Source organism: Populus alba, chromosome 12 (genome assembly GCF_005239225.2).
Source record: "Populus alba chromosome 12, ASM523922v2, whole genome shotgun sequence".
Taxonomy (NCBI): Eukaryota; Viridiplantae; Streptophyta; class Magnoliopsida; order Malpighiales; family Salicaceae; genus Populus; species Populus alba.
In genome coordinates, this window is record NC_133295.1 from 10,163,229 (window position 1) to 10,180,028 (window position 16,800).

Sequence of the window (16,800 nt, forward strand, 5' to 3'; positions counted from 1 at the left end):
GAAAAGTACAAAACAAGTGTTAAAGCATATTCACTGCTCTAATTAGCCATACAATTCAGAGTTTAAAACATCTTAAGATACCATCAATATTGGAAAAAAGAGTTGACTTTCTGTATGGATATTGAACAACTTAGAGTATCCAACTAGCCGTGCTTCACCGCGGCTCAAATAATCAAAAAAATTTACAAGATCTCCTAAACAAAATAAAAAAAAAAAAGGAGGTTTTGTCTATTTTTTCAGTTTTTTGATTTTTTAATCTGTCACTTTATTTTAGGGTAAAAAAAAACACATTCTATTGCTACAGTATCGTCTACAGTGCAATGTATTTATGTCCACATTAGCCATACATTATATATATATATATATATATATATATATATATAGCAAAGCAACTGTGTACGTCCACAGTAAATTGTTTCTTGGTCCACAATACATAAATGCACAGTAAGTCCACAATGAATTGTCTTTTAGTCCACAGTGCACATGTACAGTGTAAGTCCACAGTGCATTCATGTACAGTAGAAATCTCACGCGTTTTAGAGTTTTGTTAATTATGATAATAAAAAGAGTACATATTTCAATAATATAAGAAAAATAATAACTTACAAAATGAAAATGATGCAATCTAAAAAATAATAATTTACAAAAAATTAATGCAATCCACGAATCAAGTCTTTAAGTCTTATGTTTGGTTAGCGTATCATAATAGAATTGACAAATATGAAAAAGATTTGAAAAAAATCAAGTTAAAAGGGACAAAAATGATGTTAAAGTAACATATTTCTAAAATGACTTTGAAATAAAATTATATCATTTCAAAACATCAGATTTATTCATTCTATCTCCATTACCTTTTTTTTTTTTTCCTCAATATAGCAACCAAATGTTATCTAAATATGGTGGAATTTCCAACATGTCTATCTTTAATGAAGTTTCCATGTTTACAAGCTTTCATATATTTTTTAAGTTCAATATATTCTTCTTCTTATTAAAATATTTTTATTTTCAATTAATAAAACAATTTTTCTTCAATTCTCTATTTTTAAAAAAATATTTTCTATAAATTGAAAACTTTTTCCTGACAAAATTCTAGATAAAACCCACCAACAAAGATTTTTAAGAATTCTTAATTATGTTCTAGACTTATATCCCAATGTGAGCATAATAGGAAAACCCTTATATGATAAACTAAGAAAGAACCTTGTTAACCCTAAGGGGTGTAGCTCAACTAGTCAGGCTCTCAGTTTGCTTTCTAGAGATCACCAGTTCGAGTCCCACAAACCTCAGGGACATTAGAGGCTTACATAGTCGTTAACTTCAGGGCCCGTAGGATTAATCGAAGTGCATCCAAGCTGGCCTGAACACCCACGTTAATAAAATAAAATAAAAAAAATCTTGTTTCTTGGTCTAGTAAACATACTATAATCATTCGACAAATTAAAAAACAAGTCTAAAAGATTCGTTGACTACACATTACCAATCCCTTAGCTCCCAAAATAGTTGAGGCACATGCTTCTAAATTGGGGTACGAGGGTATCCTCAAACAAGTTCAAGAGAACAAAGAACAAAATCTTCAATTTACATCTGCACATTGAAATGATTGTCAAAAGAATTATTCTACTATTAAAAACAATTCTTTTTATTGTGTCATGCATTATGAAATTTCAAAGTGATTTATTAAATCAAAAATTTCTTTTACACAATGATTGCAAATTTGCTAAAAAGAATTACAAAAAAAATGTTTAAAATATTACTTTAAAATAGATATTTGCTCGATGACAAGCTATATTGAGTATTTTTTTTTTTAATTTTGATATAGAATATATAAAATGATAGACAAATTCTATTCCTGATTTCTAAACCAAAAAAATTCCTCCAAAACAAGTCATGATGCCTCTCAAATCCAAATCTAGAGACAAAAACAAAGACCAATAAATAAAATCTGAGTCTATGAAATTGAGTAGAATCCGTATCCAATTCACCAGAATTACTTTTAGCTTTAGAAGCTATTAACTAGAAGTCCTCACAAGAAGAGAAATCTTCCCAAACAAGTAAATCCTCGAAACCAATTTCCAAAACCAAAGCAGGCTATTCTTCTAAAAAATCCATGCTTCCTTTTAATTCAAATCTTTCATTTGAACTATCTTAAAAGGTTTCAAAAGAAAATTTTAATTATATTGAAAAACAAAATTATCAAAATATTTTAACTATATATATATATATATATATATATATATATATATATATATAAAATCTTCCCTTTAAATTAGTATTTCAAACCCTGAGACTTATTCAAATCCCAATCAAATTACATGACAATATTTGAAATAACAGGATATGTCCAATTCAAACATTTCAAACTAAAACAAAATCATTTTTAATATGCTTACTCCACGTACATTATCCAAAATATCATCTATCCTTCTGATAACAAACAACCCCTTCACCAAACAATTTAAATTTTTTATCAACTACCATGTCGAACTTTGTGATTCCATTACCCATTTTTATTCATATTGGGATTATCAACAAGCATGATTTAATATTTTTTTCCTTCAAAATAATAAAGGTAGCCATTCCTGGCTATTTTATTTTAATAATTTCATCAAGACTTCAAATTTATCAAACCAGTTTCTTCATTGGTAGGATTACTTCGGTTGTATTTATGAAGTAATAAAACTCCACCTTTTAATTGAAAATAGCTGCATTTACTTCAAACAAAATTTTAAATCCTTAAAAAATGAGAAGAAATTCCCACCAATTCTCATGTTCTGTTACAAATTCTTTATTCATGGTATTTTAACTATAATACCCAGCATGAGTAATCTCATCCTTATTAGAAGATACAAAATAAAATAGTGGAACTTCTTTACAGCAGAAAGCAAAAGTTCAAAACATATTATAATGGAATGGCTTCAGCAACACTAAAAGGCTTAAATTATAGACCCAAATTCTCAATTCAAATTTCACACACACACATATATTAAAGATAAACACAAAGATAGATATACTTGATTTTAAAATAAAATACAAAACTATAAATAAATTTTTGATGTGAATAAAAAGATGTCTAGAAATAACAAGATGCTCTAATAAAATTTACCCTCGACCATTACCCTCTATAATTCTTCATCAAAAAACTAATAATGTTCCTTTCCTATTCAATTTTCAGGATATTTCCAAGGTAGGAACGAACATAATTAACCCAGCAAACAAAGTTAGGTACCCTTTAATTTTTGGATTGATGAGGGAGATTAGATGAATCCCTCTCGGTGTTATGACAACAAGATAGGTCCCGAACGCGACAAATCACCTTGAATTGCCAGTTCACTACCTTAACCACTGTCCATAAAGTTTCCATGGCCACATAGAGAGACAAATCTGAAGCACGACACCACAGATGCCTTTGGCTCAAACTTTTGGACAATGGGACTAACTTTAGCTTTGTAAAGGATCCAAGAGGGCCCACGGGGGCTCAAGCTCAACCACTCAGACTTTAAGGTCACGTGTACGCCACATGTTATATTATTGGCTGCACTTATCATGATGTGCCCCCGCCCATTACCACGTTGGAATGTGAAAAACGTTGATTTCTTTTCCTTCCTTTAACGTATCATGTATTGGTCGAGAAATCAGTCCACGGCAAAAGACTTGCTGAATCTGAAGAGGCGTCTTATGGGAGGAACCATGGCGAGCTGGCTAGTAAGTCAGCGCAATGATAATTTCTTGCTGCCAAGAGAATTAGTACCATGATGAGATGGTATGCCAAAACAAGATAGAATAATCAGGTTGGCTGGAAATAGGATACCACGAGTAACACACCAGGTAAAGCTAGCTTCCTCAGAGTTAGGCTCTGTCTCCTCCCCGAGTCCTTGGGCGATGATAATACCAATCAAGCTAATTCAAAGTAATGTTTAACCTCATTTTTTAGTTCCTCAAAGTGCTGATGTAAAATTATTGGATTCCAACGATAACAACAACAATAATAATGTTATGGTTTTTCTAAAAACTCCTTATTTAAAGGCAATCACAAGAAAATCATGACCCAAAATGGGGTTATGTTTTCTGCACTTCCAAACTCTAAGTTGAGTCAATACGCGTCCGCATCTAATTCCTCTTAAGTTCAGCCTATAACTTAACCCAACCACACTTGAGTTCAACATACAAACTAAACCCAACAACACCTAGGTTTAGCGTACAACTGAACCCAACTCTTCTTGGGTTCAGCATGTAAGTTGAACTCGAATGCACCTGGGTTTGGTGTATAGCTAAAAAGTAATTTCACTTTAAGCCTCTCATATTTTAGGTCTGGGCTAGTGGTTATGATACTCATAACATCTCATTAATTATGAATAAGCAATCCATGTTTATATTAATGAGATATGATGGCACAAATAGTAGAATAATATTGTTTTACTATTACATATCTACCCATCACATGCATGTTGTAATATAAAATGAAGCTTGAGCACATAGAAAAAAAAAAAAAGATTTGAAACCTTATGCTCTCAAACATAAACATATTTCTTCTCTTCTTCTCTTACATTTACACCCTCTTCTACATTTTCTTCTTCTCTATCTTCATTAAAGCTCATTAATACTTTTATTAATGTCTTTTGATCACACAAAATACATAGTACTGACTTGATCTTTGGAGGATTCCCCAACAACATTCTTTAAAGGACTTCAAAGAACTTTGTGCAGGTATTTATTTAAGAGAAATATTTAAAACCCCTCAAGATATTCATTAAAAAGAAAGCTGATATAGTTTAAATAGAGGTCATAGAACATACTGTGAATGATCTATAAAGATCTTCAAGAATAATTTTTCCAGAATATTCCCTATAATTTTTTATAACCTTATCAAAAGTGTAGTGTTGTATATATATAATATATTCTTTTTCTTTTTCAATGGTCACTCCCAGATCCAAGAAAAACGAGAGAGGAAGAGAATTTTCTTGACCGCCTACCTTTGGAATAAAAATTACTAGATGAATGAATGCAATGTAAATGTAATTATTATCAATGATCAGGTTGTAACGTTAACCACGAGCTCTCTACAGTGATTTAATTAGGAAACTAGGATAAACACGTTGAACATGACCAGTAATCCCTTGTATACTTAATTTGAAACATGATTATAAATAAATATGAATGGTATTAGTATCTGATTTCAGCTTGACCATATAATACACCAAAGACATTCATGAGAGAGGATCGCATATAAATAAAGGCATACAGGCCTGGAACCAGCATCTTTTCTATGCCCACGAAGTTAATCTACTGCTTGCTAACCTGAACCATCAAACTAATGCCCTACCTCAAAATTGCTCCTCTGTCTCTCTCTTAAAAACTGAACCCGTATTGTTTTTCTTTTGGCAAGATTGGAGAACGAATTTCCGGGATCCACCATAGACGTGGTCGACAAGGATAAACCGATGGTCAGAAGAAGGGAACAAGGCAGAGGAGATGCTGAGGAATGCGTGTAGATAACATTGTGAAGCCAGAGGCCGTAGTGCTTGTACCGAGATGGTGGTCTAATATAGGTCCTTCAGAGATATATAGCTAACAGAATTGGCCGACTAGCTGTCGCAGACAGTGATACCAACCAGAGTAAGGTGGGTTAAGGGAATTGAGTTTTGTTTTTATTTTGTTCAATTTGGAGAGGAAATTCCCATTTTTTATTATTTAAGATTTAGTGACTACCGATGCGTGTTCTGCGACTTAAATTTCAGGATAAACACAAAATCTTGACACAGATAGTATTAGGTAATTTCCAGAATTAAATTTGAAGTTGGAGGGAAGATGGAAGGGCAAACATCAACTGTCAAGTGTCAACCTGAGTTGAGAAGTTACTGAGTTGCCTTGCAACAATAATATTTAAAAAAATGTATACTAAAAGAGTGAATGGAAAAGACATAACAGGTTCTAGTAAGCAAATCAATGGTTTTATTTTGCTAATAATGAAATTCATAGTTTGTAAACTTCTTCCTGTCTATTACAGGGAAAGTTTGATTAGCATTTTAGTCAATGGGCAAATATAAAAAGTTAAACCTTATCTCTCATACAAAGAGAAAAGCCACCCCGAAAGCAAGAGATCTGTCATGAAGCTTTTGAGCTCGGTTCTTGTGCTGGCAATTCTTTTCATATTAACAATGACTTCTGCTTCACCATCTCCCACAGTCATCATCATCGGAGCTGGAGTGTCAGGTTTGTTCAGTGTTATATTAGAGCAGATGTCAAGATCCATACTTTTTTAGTTGATGGTAGATTAGTCATTGTGTGTGAAAGAAACAAGTATGTCCATATTTTTCCCTTCCATTATTTGAAGCTTAACTTGATTTGGTATGCTCTTCAGGGATTTTAGCAGCAAAGACACTGCATGATTCTGGAATTCAAGATATATTGATTTTAGAAGCAAACAGCAAGATTGGTGGTCGGATTCATAGCGTTCAATTTAGAGGACACACTGTTGAGTTGGGTGCAAATTGGGTTATTGGTGGAGGTCCTAGGTCCAATCACTTGTATGAAATCGCTAGCAAACTCAACCTTAAGACCTACTTGTCAGATTATGGAAATATCTCGGCAAACATCTATAAACAAGAGTAAAGAGTCTTTTTCAATTTCCTTTCATGATACAGTGACAAAAACCATTGCGCAGTATGTATAATCCATATCATTGTTTTTTTTCTCTCTATGATCTCCACAGGGGTGGATTATACCCCAAGCATGTAGTCAGCGCAGCATTAGAAGTTGCTGAAACAAGGGATCAATTCTGCACGAGCTTTTCCACTAGACTGTCTGCACCAGGACACGATCGTGATGATGTGTCAATACTGGTATCGCAGCGCCTCTTCAAAGAGTAAGGAAACACAAATCTCTTGTTATAGTATAATGAGCTTCCAAACCTTGATCAACTGGATAGAAATATTAACAGAGAACTTGGTACATAGGGTGCCGACAACTCCTCTTGACATGGTTATAGACTATTTCTACAACGATTATGAAGATGCAGAACCTCCAAGAGTGACAAGTTTGAAGAACACCCTTCCTCGCTATGAGTTTTTAGACTTCGGGGATCAAACATATTTCTTGGCTGATTCAAGAGGCTTTGAGAGTATACTTGTTTACATTGCCAAGCAGTTTCTCTCCCACAAACATGAAGTAATAAGGGATCAGAGGCTCAAGTTAAACAAGGTATCATCATGCGGTGCCACTGCAGGTTTAGAATCTTGAATGAAATTCTTCTAAGAAAATAATGGGAAAGTTTTTTTTTTTTTTTTTGTAAGATAAGGCCATACTGTCCGTCCATCTCAGTTACCTTGTACATGATGGATGTGTAATTAGCATGCACAGCGACCTGGCAAATGAAAATTAGAATGTGCCGCCCTCTAAACATTACAATAAGCTGCCTAAAACAACAGAATCACTATCTTGTTTCTCAAAGCCATGGTCCATAGACCGCAAGCCATTAATCATAGGAATCCATGTTCATGCAATACAGGTGGTTAGAGAGATCAATTATTCTAAGAGTGGAGTCCAAGTAAAAACTGAAGATGGTTCTGTGTACCAAGCCAAATATGTGATTGTCTCTGTGAGCGTTGGGGTACTTCAAAGTGACCTCATTGTGTTCAAGCCACACTTACCTGTTAGTTCTTTCACACCTACCTTTCCTCTCCCCATTCTTTTTCATTCATTAAACAGGTTCTCTTAAACTTGAAGCAGCAATGGAAGACACAGGCAATATATGAATTCGATATGGCTGTATACACCAAGATATTCCTGAGATTCCCTTACAAGTTTTGGCCCTCTGGACCCGAGACAGAATTCTTCCTCTATGCCCACGAAAAACGTGGATACTACCCGATATGGCAGGTGCATATTCAGACAATTAAGCTGGCAGCATGTGTTCTTGCAGATTATTGATTGCCTGTAAACCAGTATAGCCTGTCACTGAACTATGACTTCCTAAATCATTTTTTTGCAACTACAGCACTTGGAGACTGAAATGCCAGGATCAAACATTTTATTTGTAACAGTAACAGATGAGGAAGCAAAGAGGATAGAGCAGCAACCGGATATTAAAATCCAAGAGGAGATCATGGATGTGCTGAAAAAGATGTTTGGTAACGACATCCCAGAACCAGAAGAAATTCTTATTCCTAGATGGTGGTCCAACAGGTTCTTCAAGGGTAGCTTCTCAAATTGGCCTATTGGATATAGTCAACGAAGACACATGCAACTAAAGGTGAGAAAAGCACAAAATATAAATAATGATTTAGGTTTAATTTCGCTGTTTTTTGTGTGAATTCTATCAATGCAGTTGATGAGGTAGATGCAGCAAGCAAAATCCGGTAGTGGGTATCATATTTTGCTTCCAGAATGAAAAAGCAAACCGAGTTCAGGGCAAGGACAGAAGTCAGAACAATAACCTTAGTTACTTTGTAAAATGTAGGAACCTGTTGGTCGAATTTATTTTAGTGGGGAGCACACCTATTCTAGATACTTGGGATATGCTGATGCTGCATATTTTGCAGGTTCTTTCCCTCTCTCTTGTATACGAGACTGCTTTCAAACACACACAAACTAGCACATAGAGGCTTGGAAATTGGAATGTACTGTTAAGAAGATTAAACTTTCATCCTTGCTGAAGAGATTGTGTTAAATCATTTAAAACAGGTATCGAGACTGCAAATCATTTAATCAAGTGCATTAAACATGAAAAATATTGCAATGGCTATGATCGGCATTCAACAATAGACAGATTACACAACGAAGATCCTTATGATCCTGATGCATGAAGGTTAGGCTTACTCTCTGCAAAATCGCATTGGTTATGTAAGAATAAGCATGATTTTTACCAATAAAGGTTTCTGTTGTTGTATAAGCAGGTTAAAATTCAGATGTCATGGACTCCCATATTACAGCATCAAGAGATCATCCTCTGTCACGGACAGCCATATTACAGCATCAAGAGATCATCCTCTGTCTGAATTTGGAATATTGATGTACTGTTTACTTAGTAGGAACATGTTACTAAATTAAACTGCATCCATTGAGACAATGTTAAGCTACTGATGAGTTTCAATATATCGTGTCTTGCTACATTTATATTTTCTCTCAATATTTGATATACTTGAGGAGACAGTGGATACATTCCAGCTGCATCAGCTCAGCTTAGGGAAAATTATGTATAACATTTTCATGGCTTGTTTTTGCTTTGCATTATACTATCTGTTTGAAAGATCGATATGTTTTGCTCCAGGTGGTTAAGAACTAGTGGTAGTAAATCCTCCTCGACTTCGTTCTTCTCTTGTTTTGTTTCGTGTAAAGTAACCAGGTGGGCTAGTACAAGTAAACTAGCCTCCATCTAGGAGTTCATTTGGGCCAAGTGACTGCGCTCAGGGCTCTGCCCACTCAAGTCATGGAAGTTGTAATCTTGTTTTTGGATTTTCTAAAACAGATACACCAATGGAAATAATAAATTTAAAATGTTTTTTTTTTAGTCTCAAGATCTTGTTATATAGTTTTAGAATTGTTTAAAGATTATATAAAAACTACCTGAAGATTAGATGCTCATTTTCTCTTATAAAAATTACTTCAAGATTAAATTATTACAAACCACAAGTTTTTTAAGTATCGATCTTTAACGATAATCTAACGATAATTCACATTAATTATCAGTGAGAAATCTTCTAAACCCTTCTAAAAAAAAAGGGATTGTTATACCTTTGATTGCTAACTCTTTTCTTTTGTGTTTTTTCAGTTATTTTATAACTTACATGGTTTCTATAATGAAAACAAAAGGCATTGCATTTTATTTATAGAAAAAACTGAAAACACTATAAATTACAAAACATTAATTCGCCCTTAAATAATATTACATGTATTATTTCAAAATAATTTTATAAATTTATATAATTAAGTCTCTACTTGATTTTTATAAGTCTAAAATTATAATTCCCTGTATAAATTACACTCTAATATTTAATTTCTAAAACCTATTTATATTCAAGTTACACTTTATTAATCATCTCATTTTAATTTTTAATTAATAGTTCTTATGTGTGTAACTCATTAAATTCCCTAATAAGTTGGCCCGAATATAAATTACAATCCTAAATAAAATAGAATTAAATAAATTAAACAAATTAATTTATTATCAATTCAACAATTGATTGATTTATATTTGAAGATTAAGTACAATGACTAGCAACCTGTCATGATCCTCTAAATATTAGAAAAATCATAAATGGTTTGACTTATTATTTCAGTGACCAGTTTTTTAATGTGGGTGTTTGTGCTAGATTTCAATCTAATCCTAAATATTCACATCTTGCAACAATTAAAAGAATCTTAAAGCACCTTAGTGATATAATTAACTATGATGTATGGTATTTAAAATCATAAATGGTTTGACTTATTATTTCAGTGACCAGTTTTTTAATGTGGGTGTTTGTGCTAGATTTCAATCTAATCCTAAATATTCACATCTTGCAACAATTAAAAGAATCTTAAAGCACCTTAGTGATATAATTAACTATGATGTATGGTATTTAAAAGATCCAAACTTTAGTCTAGTTGATTATTTAAATGTTGACTGGGTAAGTAATACTAACAACAACAAAAACACTACTAGATAGTGTTGTTATGTTGGTTATAACTTGGTAGCATGGATGAGTAAGATATAGAATTCAATCTCATTGTCCATTGCAAAACTGAATATAATGTAACAAGCAATTACAACATAATTGTTTTGAATGAAAAAGATACTAGATAATTATGGTTTCTCTCAATATAATATAATTATTTATTATAATATTAGTATCTATAAAAATTTTATTCAACATTGAAGAATCAAATATATAGATATAATACATCACTTGATTAGAGACGTGGTTGAATCAAAGATTGTGTCATTAGAATATGTGAACACTGAATACCAATTGGTTGACTTATTCATGAAACCTTTAGATGGTTTAAAATTTGAATTTCTTAGGAAAGTCGTTGGTGTTTGTAACATGCCTTAATTCTTAAAAGAGATAAAATTTGTAAATAAAAAAAAATATGTGCATAGAATTTATTTATTTATTGTTTTTTATATGCTTTTCATAATGGTGATGGGCTGTTAACACTAAAGTGCAAAAACAAATCTTGTAAATATACCTAATTTATGCCCTTAAATCTCATGAAATTTTATTTTGTTGGGATTGAGACAAATCTTATTTCATATGGTCTTCACTTTTAAAACACGATTCTTTTGAAAAAACAAATAAAGATATTATCTTAAGCATTATAGGAAATTCAAGTTGTTTTATGAATTGTTAGCAAATATAAAATTAATTTAGATGCAGGTATGCTTACAATTAAGGGGGAGTAATGTACCTTAAATTGGCTAAAAGTTAGTGGAACCTAGTACACAAGTTAATTAGGACAATCCTCCTGATATATCCATAAGAAAATGTTAAGAGTTCACATGATTATGAAAATATACAACCACTTCAGTATGGATCTATTCTACTTTCTAATTCCTTGAAGAAAAAATCAATTACTCACTATGAAAACAGAAAAGAAATTACATAATGAAAATGATATAGTACATCAAATCTTATATTAGGAGTGAAAATATTTTGTATCTAGACTCCGACATATACTTTGACTTTTAAGTTATGGTTACACCATGTTACCATCTCATAGCCACACACATAATAATCAACTTTACCTTATTTATACTCAATATAAAACATGCAAAATATCACAGTAATATAAATTAACAAAAAATCAAAATTAATTATTCAGAATTCTCTAAAATTTTAAAAACTAACATTTAGGTCACTTTTAAATAAAAAAATTTAGATGACCAAATCTTTTTTATTGTTTCTCAATTCATCAATTTCCAAACATCAATTAACCTAATTTTTAGTTATTAAAGATCTCAACCATAATAAATCTAGGATTTCACATTTCTATATTTTCTAAAAACATGCCCACAAGTAAATTAAACTCACACATCCTTAATTAACATAAAAATTGCATAATCAGACCAAATTTCCAAATCCTCCAAACCTTCAATTTTGATTGGCCACTTGGAAATTTATGAATTTATAAATTACTTCAATTTTCCTAGAATTTGTTACTTATCACACCATTCCCACATCAAACAACCCAAGAGTTAACCAAAACAACCCTTTTTAATTCCAACATAGAAAACTTGCATGCTAATATTTGTTTTCAAATACTATCATCCATAATCAAATAGATAAAAAAAAAAATTCAACCCTTATTATACAAAAAACAAATACCCAAAACAACTTAAATCAAAGCCAATTTTCAAAACTAACAATTTATCCATTCATAGTAAAACCTCATAATTGACCAAAACTCCTTCAATTTGCTTAATAAACATGTCATTACATAACAAATTAACAAAGAATCATTCAAATTATTATTTTAAAAAATCAAGCATGAACCCTAACAAATCCAATATTAGGGTTTTTCATTTCCTAACATAATTAAAAGAAATAATGCAAATGATTCATAAAAAAAATATCTTACCAATGAGTATCAACCCAATTTCCCATGCCTTTTGAACTCATTTTCAAGTTTCATCACTCCTTTCTCAATCTTACAAGCTTTCCCTCTCTAGTTTATCTACCAAAAACTCTCACTGAACACACTATTTAAAGTTAAAATCTTATGTTAAAGTCACTTATTAACTTCATGAGAATCAAACATAGTGGAAAGAAAAAGAAATGAGAAGATTTTAAGATAAATTCCTAAGTCTCTTCTTCTTCCAAGCATCAACCAAATTTAATGAAAAGGGAGGGGGGACTTTTCTTTTTATTTATAGTTTTGCCACTCCCTTATTAGGTAAATTCATCGATCATTAGTATTTTCATGTATAACTATATCATTTATTTTCTATGGAGTTTTACACTAGTTTATAGGAATTTACAACAAATAAAAATATTTTTCTTTTAATTTATTCTTTCTCGATCAAGATTTTACGTTATTTATCACGAGGTTTATATTCTTTCATCCTCTTAAAATTTCATCTGTGAAATTTAAATTCATACTTACATCCAAAAAAAAGTGTGGGTGCTTTCCAGTCTTATGTCCAATTTTAAAGTTGTCTCCCTATTATTCTCACTAGAGGAACCATTTACTTCACAAACTCTTCTTACTTAAATCTATATTTTTCTTATAATAAATTTTAAATGTTAATTTTCTATTGTTCTCAATCTACACTTGCGACAAGATTCAAAACAAATCAAATTCTACTTTCCAAAGTAATGATATCATTAAGTACATTATGGATCTTAAACCATTTAGATGGTCATGTCAACCGATATAAAACCAATCCAACTTCAATTCATAATTTTAAGCTTTATATGGTTAGTCAATGATAAGAACAATTATGAAAATCCTCTTAGTAGTTAATACTTTTCCTATTCTCAAGGTATAGTCAGCCAAGTACATTTACAGATACAAAGTTTTAACTTTTTAACTTATGGTAATGTTAAGATAGTAGTTGATTTTATTCTTGTCCTTGATAACTCTTTCATAACCCATTGATAAAATATATTAAACTCATTTGTCATGGAACAAATTACAATTAACATGTTGCCTATAAAATCATCAGGGACATGTGAAAGTAATCTTAAAAAGCAGATTGACTTAAGCTAAAATCTAAATGAATATTTTTAGGGAAAAAAATAGACTAAATAAATCAAAGCCTACATGTGAACGTGACTAATTCTTTAAGCACAATTTAAGTGTCATAAAGTACTAGTTGCAATCAAATTCATTTATTGTATATATAAGTTACCCTTAGTCTAATTAATATTAAATCCAATCATAATGGATCCATCACTTTAAATTGTTAACATGCCTCAAAACTTGAAATAATAAAAATTAAGTCTAATTCTTCAATCGAATAAAGTAAACCTTCGTAGCAAATAACAAGCCAGACATTTAGAGCTAGATGAACTTACAATTTATGCATTCCTTTATATTCACCATATGAATATACAATGTTATACCTAAAATTGTTGATATACATATGCCAAAACTTACAAACTAACTAGAGAAAATCTTATACAATATATATTTATCACACATATCATGTTCAGGTAGTCATTGAATCACAACTATAAGCTCTGATACCAATTGTAATTCCTTATAATTTATAATGCATCTTTGTTCATCACCATAAATCAGGTTTATCAAAACATAATTATACAGAGTTATATAGTAAATAACAAGATTATAACATATCTTTGACATACAAAATCATTCATAGTATAGGAAAAGTCACCCTTCCTTGCAACCCAAATCACAACTCGTTTGTTTTCTCTAGCTTAAGTGCATATGAAAATTATCTACAAGACATTAATTGGTTCCCAAAATGTTATTTGAAGTGGAGTACAAAGTTAAAATAAATATGATAGTTGTACTTGTAAAACACATAAAACATAACATATATGGTAAGCACATTCATATCCATTACTCCCAATAATCTTTCTATAATATTAAAAGTAAATATAGCATTATTAACCTTTTTTAGTATATCAAATATATGTTGGATTTCCTATATTGTTGTATTCTTTTCATCAACCAATAATATAATCTTTTCTTTATTATGCACATTAAGTTATCTCCATAATAAATATCTTAAACTCTCATCGCTATGTGTTCAATCATTCTTTTCAAATCACCATCCCTTGATTTTTAGGTTAATTGCCTTACTCAATTGTTTTCGATTCTCATAACTCATGGTTTATGTCAATTTTATATTTATTAATTAACTTCCATATTTATGGCTTATATCTTAAGATAACCTTTTCCATTTGCCTAATTTTAAACCCTTAACTCAGCTTTAATTTCCTTGACCCAACTCCATAATTATGGCTTTTGCTTTAAGATTATCATATTCATTAATCTAGTACTATAAGTAAATTATGTGTTTCAATTTGGTTATGGATTCATTAATCCACCTCAATAATCATAGTTCCAGCTTCATTCTCACTATGGATCTACTAGTCCAAAACAATGGTCATAAGGATTTATTAATCTAAATCATACCTCATGCTTTCATTAAATCTTGAAATTCTTCAATCCCAAAACAATGCTCATATTTAAGGCCTTAACACTGACTATATACTCGTTAATCCAAACCAATAATTATAGTTTATATTTCACATCAACCTTTCATTCATTGGTATTTTAATAGCCATGACTTGTATTCATTTCAATTATACTTTTGTTATTCCATTTCAATAATTGTAGTTCGTATTCTACATCATCCATATTCATCAATTCTTTTTAAATACCTATAACTTGTGCTTTAAAATATAATAACCATCGTTATTATGGTTAGCTTAACATGTTATGTAAGAGGCCAACCATTACGATCAATTAAATCTTACATTATAATTCCTCTATCACAATTGATTAAATATCACATAATGACCCCGTCATAGTGGTCGATTAAATTTAACATAATGAACATGCCATTGCATTCCATTAAGTTTCACATAACAATTTCATCATTGTGGTCGATTAAATATCATATAATGATCTTGTCTCGATACGAACCTCTTAATCACATGGTTAAACAACCTCAACAAAGTAGAAATACAACTTGAAAAGCCAAAAACGAGGTTTGATAGAACCCTAACCCATAGGTAACCTTGTACTTAATAGTCAAAGGTATTGGAATAAACTTAGACCCAGAGATAACCTTGTACCTAAGAACCTGGAGTACATGAATGATATCACAAAACTAGTTAATCTTTGATAAGTTGGATGTACAATCTTTGTCTTTGCAAAGAAATTATGTTTTACCATAAACAATAATTAAAAAAAAAAAAGAAATTTGTGTTTACTATCACCAAGTTGCTGAAACTTGCATCACCAAAATATTATATAATCTCCTCTAAATAACCATAACGGATCCTTTTTAGATTGCAAGCCAATAGAACCAAATTAGGAATCAACGAACATAAGTTTAGTAATGAAATAAACACCTAAACAATGTTTAATAGGCCAGAAAAAATCCAAATTAATAATAATCATTCAATATTAAATAAATAAAATAGGATAATAAAAACAAAGTCTTCTTACTAGAATTCATCCATGCAGCCGAAATCTCCAAGCTCTCTTGAGTGGTGTTTGGGCCAAAACTTTTAGTATAAGAATTCAACTAGGATAGTTTGTTTTGATTGCTAGAATTTTCTTCCTCCTCTTAGTCTCCTTGATATTTGAGGAATACCTAAGAATAAGAAAAAGAAACCCAAGAGAAAGATCCCCTTAGATATCAACACATCAAGTCCATATAGGACTAGTAATCCTTTCAAAGTATAGACTTTAATTCTTCAATGAATTCAAGTCATATTAGGGACCCTTGTAGCCCAAGCTCATGCCAAGTTTAAGGCCTAAATAAGCCTCATTTAATATCCTTCTTTTGACCAAAATTAATCTTTTATAGGTTTGGACTGATTAGGTTAAAAATAGCCAAAAAAGAATAATTTGTCGATAAATTTGCCAAAAAAGTAACAAATTTGACTAATTTAAATAAAATATTCCCGAACTCCAATTGACTTGAAATTTTACCAAAATATATTTTTATGCATTTGGTATCTCCTTGTAAAATTTCATCTTGATCCAAAATAGTTTTTGAGAGATATGCCTGATCTCACAAAACTAACCAGTAGACATTTTAAGGCAAGATTCAAATCTAACTTGAATAGTATCATGTTGTTGTGGTCAATTAAATTTCATACAATGACTCTGTTGTTA

General features: G+C 31.0%; 1 protein-coding gene across 4 annotated transcripts; it reads left to right on the forward strand.

Annotated features, from left to right (window-relative positions):
* The first annotated feature begins 5,212 nt into the window (after positions 1 to 5,212).
* On the forward strand, positions 5,213 to 9,124 carry LOC118044691 (polyamine oxidase 7). 4 transcript variants are annotated; one of them, XM_035053120.2, is made up of 11 exons: positions 5,217 to 5,618; positions 6,005 to 6,210; positions 6,359 to 6,605; positions 6,710 to 6,862; positions 6,954 to 7,197; positions 7,505 to 7,648; positions 7,726 to 7,875; positions 7,994 to 8,248; positions 8,456 to 8,537; positions 8,680 to 8,803; positions 8,892 to 9,124. In XM_035053120.2, the coding sequence occupies exons 2-10, from the start codon at positions 6,105 to 6,107 to the stop codon at positions 8,799 to 8,801; spliced, it is 1,503 nt and encodes a 500-aa protein (XP_034909011.1). In that variant the 5' UTR covers positions 5,217 to 5,618; positions 6,005 to 6,104; the 3' UTR covers positions 8,802 to 8,803; positions 8,892 to 9,124. The 4 variants fall into 4 exon arrangements, 2 of the variants coding, with proteins under 2 accessions (XP_034909012.1, XP_034909011.1); XR_012171368.1 differs by lacking the exon at positions 8,892 to 9,124 and having other exon boundaries at positions 5,213 to 5,618; positions 8,324 to 8,537; positions 8,680 to 8,748; XM_035053121.2 differs by lacking the exon at positions 7,505 to 7,648 and having other exon boundaries at positions 5,215 to 5,618; positions 7,705 to 7,875.
* The last annotated feature ends 7,676 nt before the right edge of the window (positions 9,125 to 16,800 follow it).